The 13291-nt window shown below is 44.3% G+C and overlaps 1 protein-coding gene across 2 annotated transcripts in view; it reads right to left on the bottom strand.

Moving 5' to 3' along the window:
- ATXN10 (ataxin 10) overlaps positions 1 to 13291 on the bottom strand; it is an 842223-nt gene that overhangs the window by 503722 nt on the left and 325210 nt on the right. For both annotated transcript variants that reach the window (XM_085652421.1, XM_085652422.1), the window contains exon 5: positions 12987 to 13160. In XM_085652421.1, the coding sequence (XP_085508547.1) occupies positions 12987 to 13160 (174 nt within the window). The remainder of the gene's footprint in view (positions 1 to 12986; positions 13161 to 13291) is intronic.

Raw genomic sequence — 13291 nt, forward strand, 5'->3', positions numbered from 1 at the left:
CAGCCACACTTTCTAACTACGGACCCATCTCCCTTCTACCATACTCGGCAAAGGTATTAGAGAAACGAATCAACTGACGCCTCACCGACCAACACACTAGCTCCTCGACACCATGTAGTCTGTATTCAGACCCAGTCACACTAGTCGTAATGTCGTAAATAAAGTATTACGCGCTCAGAATTTCTATAATATCAATATGATCATGCATAAAGCAAGAGGCTGAGTCTGTGGTATCAGGTTCAAAAGGGCTTTATTCCAATAACTCGAGTTATAGGGAGAATAGGTCCATCACCACAAGGGATCAGGAAGGGTCTTCTCAGAACATTCTCAAACTTTATTCACAGAGTACAGTATATATACATTGTAATAATATACGTAAGCAGGAGTGCTTCAGGCGAAGCAAGAGAGAATGAGATAAGAGCATGTGGGTGTGTAGGTAGGCGTGAAGGTGGGCGTCCACTTGATGATAATAGGTGAGTGTCATAGGTGGGTGGATGCCTGGAGGGGGTTGCGTGATCAGCTGGAACTTTACTGGAACTTTGCCTTACTTGTGCTCAACTCGAGCATGATGTGTAACTGATGTGGGGAAGGGTTGCTGTGCAACCGGGGAGTCTGGAAGTGAGGCCTTCAGTGTCAGGACGACCAGCACATCTTGTATTATCTGATATCTAAAGTCTGGGGCAGGGACTGATTTGTGACATAGGTTGCCCATCACCAAGAGCCAATGTGGCATCTATTTCTTCATTTACTGCGTAGGTCTTACATGGGGGCTATGGGCTTTTCACTGACGTGAGCTTTGCAATCACACAAAAAGAGACAGAAAGGCTAGGCTCTCTTCTTTGCAGACGGGTCGTGTTTATTCCTCCTTCTCCAGGCAGGAATGTGGTTTCAGTAGGAGTAAGCAGATAATCGTGCTCAATACTGTCTCGGCACCTCGGACAGGGCCCCTTTGGCTGAGGCCCAAGTGTGCAAGGCCAAGGATACGCAGCTGTAGCTTTCAGCGTTCTGAGGCCTGAAACCTCTTTTCGGCTCTGGCTGAGCCACAAAAATGGGCTTTCATGAAAATGCGGGAAAACATGATGCAAAACGTGTAGGCCTCGGTGTAGATTTGTCGTTTCTCTCATGGGAGACTGGATGATGGCAGGCCACGTTATAGCATAAGCATCATGATAGACAGGCCATGGAGGGGAAATACATAGGTTACATGCATGTGCACATGAGTGACGGGGAACACACGGGGACACATAGGCCTTATGATATTTTAATTTCCTCATTCCCTCCTTGTCCCCTAGTGGACCCTTCATGTCACATCTATTCTCATGAGACAGTCAATCTGTTCTTGCAGCATTATTTTACCATTTTCAATGCTTTGTAAATGGGGATGTGGAACACATGCAGTAGCACACAGGCCGCAAATGGCCGGGCCACACTGCAGACATAGACAACAACTGAATATCATCAGTAGTATTAATCCACAGACGGTCAATACTTTCCATCCCCATGCCGATATTACTCCCCAGAGCCAACTGGACCAAGTCCACGTGCCTGGGTCTTCGTGTATGCTTTGGGCAATCTTGTGGAGCCTTGTTATTGCTTTGTATACAGACGGTGCGTTATTAGGAATGAAAACGCAACAGCTGGAACCGATGACCCTACAGGCCCCGCCCCTATCCGCCAGGATGACGTCAATAACAAGACGATTCTGAAGAACGACCATTCTCATAGCAGACTGTTCCTGGGTCAAGTTCCCCAGGGCTGATGCAGTCTCATTAGCAACTGTTTCTAGAATCCTTGGTAGCCTGCGGATGAGTTTACTATTCTGGACGGGACCTATGAAGAAAAAGAATCCTTTGTTGAAATCTGTATATTGCTCCCAAGCTGTTTCAGTCTGGTCAATGCCAGAGGCATCGAGCCCTTGTCTGTGTCTGATAAGTGCTAGTTGGAGATTTTGATGATAGTTCGATGGGGCCAAGAAAACGGGTGGTAAAAGAAATGATATATAGCACGTCCCACCCCAGTCTAAGGGCAGTTGCACATAGGCTGTCTGGCCACAAATAAAGTAGGTGTGTCGTGATGCTCTGAAATAAGACTTTCCTTTGTCTTTAAACACTATTATAGTATTACACTCGCTGTGCCCCAAATGTACTGAGCCTTCTTTTCTGACACACAAGTTCCCTTTTACTGGCAGGACTGTAATTGAGGATGGACCTAAATTGTGTATGGGCTTGACATTCAACACTATAAAGTCGAGGGTCGCATTTCCTTGCAGATACTCTACATTTTCCAGGTCTGTACCTTTCCTTTTGGGAAGACCTTCTTCATCTGGGAAACATGCTTCATTCATGACTTTATTCAAGTTACCCCATACCTAGTCGCCTCTACACTCCTTGTCTTGACATTCTTTGGCATCACCGTTGATGGATGTCATTAAGGCAAACCATGCTCCGCAAGAACCATTATGGGAGAACGGAAAAGGGAAAAGAGGCAACACTCCCTTCACCTTCTGATACGGGGGCATTGCTAGTCTGATGTGAATGGTGCAGCATCTGAATAAAGGTATTGTTGCGTAAGGCAAGTCGATATGATAGCTCATGGGATGGCAGATCACTAAATGTGTGCATTATGGTATCATTAGTGGAGTAGTGTAAGAGTGTAAGAGTGAGGCAATAGGAGGAAAAATAGCATGTAGTATTAAGCTGATACATATTATCGTGATGCACAGAAGAGATAGAAAAATCAATGTCACTATACATCTACCACGTAATATTTTACAGTATTTGCTTTTCATCTTGCTCTTTTTCTCATTATGATTGTTATGCAAGCCAGAATACATGTTCAACCGCTTCACCACCTAGTGGACTTAATTGATCAAACGGGTTCTGACTTTTTAGATCTAAGTTTAGCTTTGTACTCCTGCTGGGGAGTCTCCTCTAGTAAAGGGGGCTCAAAGTCTGAAAAGTTTGTGTCCTTTTTAAAAGAATCGTTATTCCCGAAGTAGCGTTTACAATGATGAAGATGAACCCATCCTTTCCGTCCTTCGACTTTAACAGCGGTCCTCGTGGTTAATAATACCAACTTTGGCGTCTTCCACCTCGGCTCAAGAGGGCTCGTTCTATCAAAGTTCCTTATTAAAACATAATCCCCAGGAGCGAGGGAATGTTCCTTGACCTGGGTGTTGTCAGGGAAGGCGGCAGCAACCTGCGAACGACAAGAGAGTAGTGCAGACATCAAGGAAGCCAGGTAATCTGTCAGCATGTTACTATCAACATCAGTGATCTTTTTAGGCATTGGAGTGCCCCACATATTCGGTGGTCTACCAAAGACCACTTCATAGGGAGATAAGCCTGTTCTAGAATGGGCTACCATTTGCATGTAAAAGAGGGCAACCGGCAGGGCTACCATCCAATCTACACCTTGGTCTGCGCAAATCTTTGCTAGTTTTATCTTTAAGGTCTGATTGTGTCTTTCTACAAGGCCTGCTGCCTCAGGATGTCGTACACAATGGAACTTCCAGGTATACCCTAACAGAAGGGACACCTGTTTCATGAGTTCAGAGGAGAAAGGCTGACCGTTGTCGGAATATACGACACGCGGTAATCCATAACGTGGGAAAAACTCTCGCACCAATTGTCTGGCGGTAGTTACAGCAGTATAATCAGGAACTGGATAGGCCTCTGTCCATCTTGATAGTGAACATACTACTACCAGGACATATTTGTAACCTCTACATCTGTCCATTTGGATACAATCCATTTGGAGGACTTCAAAAGGATGATCAGGTGGATGGAATCCACCTTGTTCCATCGGAATGCCTTTACCTGGATTGAATTGGCAACAGATCATACATGTTCTGACCTTTTGTTTCGCTGCTGCACGCAGGTGCTTGTTGAACCATATATTCTGCAAGCTGTCTAGCATTGCTTTCTCCCCTAAGTGTGCAGGACTATGTGCGGTATTTATGATCACTTGTACCATCGCATCAGGAAGAAACCATGTTTCTTTGCCCTTAGTCATCCAACCCTGATCAGTCAGTACCCCTCCTTGTTCCGACCATTTCTTTAATTCGTCTAGAGTAGCATGTGTCTGTATGTCTTGTACATCCTTGGAAGGATCCCTGACTGTCATGGCTTTGGTCATTGATGGTACCTGTGATTTTGTCATGTCTAGTGGGGTCTGAGCTGTCTGTTTAGCTGTTCGGTCTGCCAGATCATTGCCTTGAGAAATGGTATCTGTGGCTTTAGTATGTGCTTTGCATTTCAGGATAGCTATGGCTGTTGGTAAATGTATCGCTTCCAGAAGGGCTTGTATAAGGGGGCCATGCTGTATCTTGGCCCCGTGATTGGTCAAGAAACCTCTTTCTCTCCACAGTACTCCGAAGTCATGAACTACCCCAAATGCGTATTGTGAATCGGTGTAAATGTTTACTCTCAAGTGCTTAGCTCTTATGCACGCTTGTGTCAGAGCGATGAGCTCTGCTGCTTGTGCTGACAGTATGTCTATTCTTTTAGTCTCTATGATTTCAGTAGCAGTGGTCACTGCATACGCTGCCACTAATTCTCCCGCCCCTGTCCTCATGCATGAGCCGTCAACATAGAGTGTTAGGTCAGGGTCTGGGAGTGCAACATCTGTCAAGTCTTGTCTTGGTTTAGTCACGGTATGTATCACTTCAACACAGTCATGTGGTGGAACGTTTTCTGTACTGGAGGGCAAAAGAGTAGCAGATTCAATATGTTGCATCGTCTGATCTCTATGTGTGGTTGAAATAACGTCAGCTCATAACCTGTCAGTCTCGCTACAGTCAGGTGTTGTGTTTGTGTCCGGTTCAAGAGAACCTCTACTGCGTGTGGTACTTGTACTGTCAGGGGGTGGCCCAGCACTATCGAGTCACTTTGTCTTATGGCTAAGGCTGTTGCTGCAACAGATTTTAGGCACGCAGGCAAAGCCTGTGCTACCGGGTCCAATGTACTAGAAAAATAAGCAAATGGCTTGTGTTTTCCTGCATGTTCTTGTGTTAGGACAGATAGTGCTGTTCCATCCCGCTCTGTCACAAAAAGCATAAAAGATTTGTTGTAATCAGGGATCGCTAAAACTGGTGCTTGACATAAAGCTCTTTTTAATTCTTCAAATGCCACAGTGTGTTCTTGTGTCCAAGGGAGGACTTTAGTAGAAGCTACCTCCTGTGTCGTCAACTGTATTAGTTGTTTGGGTATGTAAGCATACTGGGGAATCCACTGCCTGCAATATGAAGTGAGGCCAATGAATGCACGTACTTCCTTTTGTGTCTTGGGCTGTGAAAGGCCAGAAATCAATTGAATACGTTCTGGTGTCAGTCGCCTACCCTCCTTGGATAGCAAGTGCCCAAGGTACGCCACTTGCTGTTCACAGAATTGTAACTTCGAAGGGGACACTTTGTGCCCCTTGTCAGCTAGGAAGTGTAAAACAGTGAGTGATGCATTTTCACAGTCAGTTTCCGATCGTGCAGTGATGAGAATGTCATCTACATACTGTATCAGTGCTGTAGTGGTAGGCATATGAATACTGTCTAGTTGTCTTTTGAGTGCCTGACTGTAGATGCTAGGACTTTCTGTGAAGCCCTGTGGTGCTCTTGTGAATCTGAAGCTGCGGCCTTTTAAACTGAAACCGAAAAGATATTGGCTGTCCGGATGTATTGGGATACTGAAAAATGCATTCTTCAGATCGATAACTGTAAAGAACGTAGCCTTCGCATCAATGGCAGTCAATAATGAAGAAATGTCCGGGACCACAGGGTACTGTGGCACCACACATTTGTTTAATTCTCGCAGGTCCACAACTAATCTATAGACAGGTGATGTATTGGGATCAGTTCTTTTAAGAATAGGAAGAACAGGTGAATTGCATATGTTTGAATCTGTCTCTATCACCACCCCTTGTGTGATGAGTTCATCGATTATTTTCAGCAACCCTACTTCAGCCTCAGGTGGAATTTTGTATTGTCTAATCCGTGGCAGCACCACTCCTTCCTTGAGGGTGACCTGGTGTGGTGTGATGTTCATGAACCCTACGTCAGTCGGGCCTTGTGCCCATAGGTGCTGCGGTACATTTTGGAGCCTGATGTCAATATCTTTCATTACAAAATGGCCCTTGAAATCACGTAAATACAGTCTCACTCCTTCTGGCGAGCAACAGATAATTGCTCCCAGTTCCTTTAACGTTTTTATGCCAAGTAAGTTTTCTGGACATGATTTAGTAAGCAGTAAGTCTGTTGTATGTATTAGCGGACCAATTCCTAAAGAGACTGGTTCTGAAACCTCATTGATAATAGGCTTTCCTGAAAAGCCCAGGGATATACTCTTTGAGCCCGAGAGGGGTGCCCCTGGAACCTCGGAATGACTGATGGTAGTTCTACTCGCCCCAGTGTCAATCAAAAACTTTTTATTTTGTCCTAGTAAACGTGCATGCACATAGGGACCCGCTTGGTCCACAGGAACTGGAATAAGGGGCAAGTCGAATTCCCTCTCTGGGCTGCTTCATGAATATGCTTGGTATTCTGGATAGTTAGTCTGAGCGTGCTCATACATTTGTGTTGTGGCGTGGGCTGGTGAAGGTGCATGGACAGGCGGCGGCGGCGGTGGAAACGTATCTGATGTCTGATGCGTGTTATTTTCCTTGGGAGGATATGGACGTGGCTTTGTTTTACCTATAGCTATATTGTGTTTGAGGACTGCACATTCATTTACGAAGTGGCCTGGCTTCTTGCAATAATTACAGGTCCCATTACTTTGTTTCGTGCTATTCTTGTTCGTGTTTGTGTTTACCGGTGTCGATTGGGCCACCAGCATCTTCATCTTTGTGTCTTTCATGCGTCTCTTTTCCTGGTCGTGTTCTTCTCTAATTCTGTTCTGGTGGTATTGTAACATCTGTAACATTTGGGAAGGGCTGTTTGCTTGCCAAGTACTCTCAACCTTCAGTACCCTATACTTCACCTCTGGCAGGGAATTTTCTACTAGTTTGCTCACAAAAAGATGGGGATATGAATCGCTACCGGGCTTAAGACCACTATTGATAGTGAAACACTTCTCAAACCTAGAGTAAAAATCGCTAGTGTCCTCGTCTGGTTTCTGTTTACAGGCTGAAATAGCATCCCAGTCTTCTTTCTTGGTAATTAATAATCTGGGCAAAACTTGTACAAGGAGTTCAGGTAGGTCTTTAGCTCGGGGACCCAGACCAACCCCCGGGCCTCTTCCCTCTTCCTCTCTTTCCAACAGATCCCAGCTGAGCTTTTTCTCTCCCACCTCCCAGTCCTGTCCTTTCAGCTTCTCGTAAATACCAGCAGGCAATAGTACTTTTAATAACTTTAGAATGTCAGCATATGTATATTCTCCTAAGCGAAGAATGTCTTTTAGTTCTCGGTGAAAACCCCCTGGGTCTTTATCATGGGATGGTAACATTTTTTTAATTTCCAGTATCTCTAATTTTGACAAGGGGGTGTAGACATACACCCGTTGCAGTTCATTGTTTGCATCCTTTACAGGATGAACCTCTCGTAGGGGGTTCAGCTTGTCGTATGACTGTCCCTTAACCTGTGGTGGAGCGGGAAGCAGGGACCTAGTCACGTATACTATATACTTGTGTCGCTGATCCAGGATGACATTAATCAATTCAGTACCCATGTTCATCCACCTGTCTAGTATTATGTCGTCCAGCAACGTATACAATAGACCAGGACCAGAATATTGACTCTCATATAACGTGATCAAATGTTGGACCATGTAAACACCAGCTATGCGCTGTTCGTTTGGTGGGAGGCTCAAGAACGTTTGTGCTACGATATCATTATTATATATATCATATTGGGATACCCACAGGGTGGCTGACCGTGCTAATTCATTTTCGGTCGGGGTGAGGGGCTGATCGTTACCTAACCATTTATTCACCGCTTTTTCGGTGATTTGGAACAAACTTTCAAGGGAATATCTTTCTTTTATAGCCGTTCCCTGTTTACGGTGATTGAGGCCCTTGGGCCTTTCGAATCGCCGGGCATGGCCCACATAATGTATTCTGTCTTTGTCTCCTGCTTCATCATCAGATGATAACTCAGCCTTTTCGTTCGGGCCTCCTTCGTGTGACGCTATTATTGCCTTTCGGATTTTGGTCAACATGTTGTCTGTCTGGCCTGATTTATCATGCTGACCGGCATCTATGCGATCACTCCAACCAATATAACAACGGTCTACGTCCCCGTCACCTTCGTCTTTTTCCCTGATCAGACAATTAATTAGGAAGCGAAGGATATAGTTCTTAATAACTATATTTCTATTTTGTACAGCTTCTGCTATGCACTCAGAACCTTCCCCTGTTCTTATGAATGTGTACATTTTCTTTAGATGTTTATCCATATCTGGTAATTTTTCCAAATCTGCGACTGCTCGTCTAAGCCGTAGTGAAAACACGAGCATTCTGCCCTTTCCTGGATCTGGGTCATATATACATTCGGAGATGTCTACTTTTACTGTCGGCCCCCCTCCTGATGTTGCCCCGGATCCTCCCTCCCCGCCGTCCTCGAGCTCCTGGAGCTGTTCTTGCGTTGGGGGTGCAGGGAAAAATCCGTCCACGTATGCTGGTGGGGATTCCTCTAGGTAGGTGTTAATGAACGTTTCGGATGCTGTTTGTTTTATTTTTCGGGGTACTTGTGGTGGCACTCTAATGGGTCTTTCTACTGGGGCCACTTTTGCTAGTTCCTCTGAAAGGACGGGGTAAATACCAGCAACGACAGTATTTCTTCTTCTTTCAGTCTGCTCTCTTTTTACCCGTTCCCCTTCCTCCTGTAATTTCTCTTCTTTGGCTTTTTCGGACTCCTGTCTACTTCTCTCTGCTTTGTGGAACTCTTTCTCTGTTCTTCTATGTGACTCCTTGCGCCATAACTCAATGGCATCCTTCTGAGCAGGTCTAGATTTTCTCTTCCATATCTCTTCATCTACCTTCATAATGCATTCCGCATCCCACGTTCCCGTGATGGGCCATCTATACTTTGTCTCTAAATCCTTCGTGTAATCCACCCATAGTTCTAAAAACAGCACGGCATCTAAACCATGCTTACAGTACATGAAATGTCCAGGTGTGTCTCTAGGCGGAATGTTAACTGGTTCCTCTAGTACACCTTTTCTGGTACATATCTTACGCAGTTTTGAAAATAACGGCATGTTGGAATGTAACCGAAAACAAAAAATCACAATGAACAAAAAAACAAAAATCAAAATGAAACAAACTTACATAAAAACCTGACACATTCAAACCTAACTGAACCTGACTAAGACAATAACATTCATACAGTTATATCGGTGCACCTGAAAACTTGGACTTTAATTCTTGAATTCTTTCATTCTTGATGCATGCTCTTGAACATACCGGTCTCACAAGTGAGACACGTCTTTACCGTGTTCATTAAATGAACCCGTCTTTATTGCAACCCCCATGAAAAACTCACCTGGAAGCAGAACTTGAAGGCCTCGGACACTTGACGCTGCGCAGGGAATGGCGTATCTTAGGTGGATCTCTAGAAACCTCGGACACAGCTCTCCCGCAGGGTGGGCTCTGGGTCGGGACGATCCGCAATCCTCACCGCCTCGTATGGATGCCTGGTCGCAGTCCGTCTCCTTCGTTGGCCTGAGGGAGTTGGCGGGAAAACCCGCGACGTGTACACTCGAAGTCCGTCACGGCTGTGGAAGGGGGCAAAACTGGACCTTCATCTCCGGCGCATGGGCAAAGAGATTTGTCCCTGTTCGGGCGCCATTTAATGTCGTAAATAAAGTATTACGCGCTCAGAATTTCTATAATATCAATATGATCATGCATAAAGCAAGAGGCTGAGTCTGTGGTATCAGGTTCAAAAGGGCTTTATTCCAATAACTCGAGTTATAGGGAGAATAGTTCCATCACCACAAGGGATCAGGAAGGGTCTTCTCAGAACATTCTCAAACTTTATTCACAGAGTACAGTATATATACATTGTAATAATATACGTAAGCAGGAGTGCTTCAGGCGGAGCAAGAGAGAATGAGATAAGAGCATGTGGGTGTGTAGGTGGGCGTGAAGGTGGGCGTCCACTTGATGATAATAGGTGAGTGTCATAGGTGGGTGGATGCCTGGAGGGGATTGCGTGATCAGCTGGAACTTTACTGGAACTTTGCCTTACTTGTGCTCAACTCGAGCATGACGTGTAACTGACGTGGGGAAGGGTTGCTGTGCAACCGGGGAGTCTGGAAGTGAGGCCTTCAGTGTCAGGACGACCAGCACATCTTGTATTATCTGATATCTAAAGTCTGGGGCAGGGACTGATTTGTGACATAGGTTGCCCATCACCAAGAGCCAATGTGGCATCTATTTCTTCATTTGCTGCGTAGGCCTTACATGGGGGCTATGGGCTTTTCACTGACGTGAGCTTTGCAATCACACAAAAAGAGACAGAAAGTCTAGGCTCTCTTCTTTGCAGACGGGTCGTGTTTATTCCTCCTTCTCCAGGCAGGAATGTGGTTTCAGTAGGAGTAAGCAGATAATCGTGCTCAATACTGTCTCGGCACCTCGGACAGGGCCCCTTTGGCTGAGGCCCAAGTGTGCAAGGCCAAGGATACGCAGCTGCAGCTTTCAGCGTTCTGAGGCCTGAAACCTCTTTTCGGCTCTGGCTGAGCCACAAAAATGGGCTTTCATGAAAATGCGGGAAAACATGATGCAAAACGTGTAGGCCTCAGTGCAGATTTGTCGTTTCTCTCATGGGAGACTGGATGATGGCAGGCCACGTTATAGCATAAGCATCATGATAGACAGGCCATGGAGGGGAAATACATAGGTTACATGCATGTGCACATGAGTGACGGGGAACACACGGGGACACATAGGCCTTATGATATTTTAATTTCCTCAGTAATAGGGCGGTCAGGTGACTGCCACTGTGAGTCTGAAGGTCCGTGGACCGCCCTACTCATAATAAGGCCCAAAGACAGAATACACTTTTCCTCACACCAACTGAGCTTGGAAAAGCGAGACAGCATGACTACTGACTACTGAAGAGTAAGATTATACAGTCTATATCTTAGAATGTTAAATAGTGGTCATCAAATTTGACACAGAGATCAGTTTTAATTTACTGTGGATCAACTTTGGCAACAGCCTGATCTAAAGAGAGTAGCAAACATCATCAACCCATAGGCACTAGTGGGGAAAACTGTTGCTGACATGGTATACAACTCTGATCTGCTTTGAGGATTGTTCTCCTGCAAAGAGAACAAGCCAAATCATTTAAATCCCTAAAAAGATGCTATATCAAGAATGCTCCTTTGAGTTGTGATTTTCAAAACATTCTGAAAACTCAAAATTTTAAAAAAACGTAATAAAAAAAGAAATTAAAAATCTCAAGGACTAAACACTAAGGTCTATGGAGTATCCTTGTAGAATGCCCAAAGGAAGGGTGACTCCTCCCTGTAATCAGTCCCCCCATACACAAAATAATATATGCGAATGGAGTAAAATGTCTCCCTTAGAGGATTACATGCCAAGATCCTCCTAACATCAGGAAGGTGAAAAGAGTTAAACTATTGCAAGAAAAGAATCGAGAAAGAAACAATTTAACCTGATAGATGGAAAAATCAGTGCCAAAAATAGCATTGCAACTAAATATTACACTCTGCGATGCATCTTCCTCTCCAAAGCCTCTTCTACATATGCTTCAGACAGGAACTGGGATTGAGGCAAAGGCTCTGCACCATCTTGGACTGGGAAACTCAGATAACCTCCAGAGGACAGACCGCCATCTTTGGAAAGGGTTATTTATAAGGATTGTTTCCTTCCCCATCTGGGAGTTCATGGAGTTTGATCAACTATAAAGAAGCCTAAGTATGACATTCTGCACACTGAGCAGAACCCTGAAGCCCCAGCACTCCCCCTTCTTCACATTAATTGTGGAAAACTCCATCAAAGTCTAACACAAAAACCAAAACTGACTAAATAATTTATGAAATTCTGTCCAAGTGGATGGCAATTTTGCCTTCTTTTCATCTCTTTAGTCTGTCCTTTCTCCCTTAAACCATGCATCTTTAGTTCCGTTTGGCCAGCCCAATCTCAGTTCTCATGTATTGAGTTGCCGCAATATATATGAAATTAACACGATAATGTGATTTTTGTTGCATGAATGGCCTTCTCAAAATGACAACGAATCTCCATGGAGGCTATTGGAAGCTCTATGTATCTAAATCAGAAAGGGACTGCACTGTTATTCACAAAATGTCTTCAAAGAGTTAACGTGCGTGTCAACTTTGGGCAGATTGCTGCTTATTCTGATGATGTTCCTGTGATAGAGATTTATCTTTTTCTGTATAGTTGGCCTGTAATGAACCAATACTTAATATATTGTCCAGGATTATATGATACACAGAGTTCCTTGGATGAAACTAACATGTCTCTTCACTTTGTGACATTGACCAACTTAGGTTTCTGAAGAATTCCACAAGGATACTATTTGTAGAAAAGTATATGCAAGCATACCTGTGCAAGTAAGAATAAGATTTCTCAGTTCTTTATCAAACCAGATTCTGCAGAGTAAAGAATCATGAATAAGTGACACAGACCCAGGAGGTATATTTTCTTGTCCTGTGATTACTTAGGAATACACCGATTACTTAGGAATGCACTTCGACTTCTGTCTGGAAGCCCTGGTAGCCACCCAGTATCAGTGCTCCTAAACTAACACTCCTCTAAATTATATAGAGTCCATCTCTCCAGACTGCTGAGTTTTCCTGCAGTTGTGTCCCACCAAAGCATTCTTCACCACAACACGTGGGTCATATTAATAACTTGTTTTTGCATAATAATAACAGTCATAACTTATTTTTATACACTTTATAATACACAACTTAAGAGGGCTTAATTTACCGATCTCAGAAGGATGGAATGAAAAGTATTTTTGACCAATGAATGTTTCTAATGAAGTGCTGTACTGAAAAGAAAATACATACGTCCACTCCGACTCTATGTCGGGTAGCTTCCTGTAGGCAGCAACTACACCAACAGCTAATTCCAATCTCTTCTCGTCCTCCAGTAACTCGACAACTTTGTCTGAATCAAGACAGGTGAATAACACCATGGAGCCGTAGGACATAATCTTCTCGTCCTCGTGCTTTAGGCAGGTCCTTCAAAAGAAAGCAAGAGGAGAGGCAAAAACATATCACAAACAGCAAAAGACACATGCAAAGGTACATTTTAGAGACTACATAGGCATTTACCCATACACCTAGACCTTTTTCAGCAGTAAAGTTAAAGA

Source organism: Triturus cristatus, chromosome 4_1 (assembly GCF_964204655.1).
Source record: "Triturus cristatus chromosome 4_1, aTriCri1.1, whole genome shotgun sequence".
Lineage (NCBI taxonomy): Eukaryota > Metazoa > Chordata > Amphibia > Caudata > Salamandridae > Triturus > Triturus cristatus.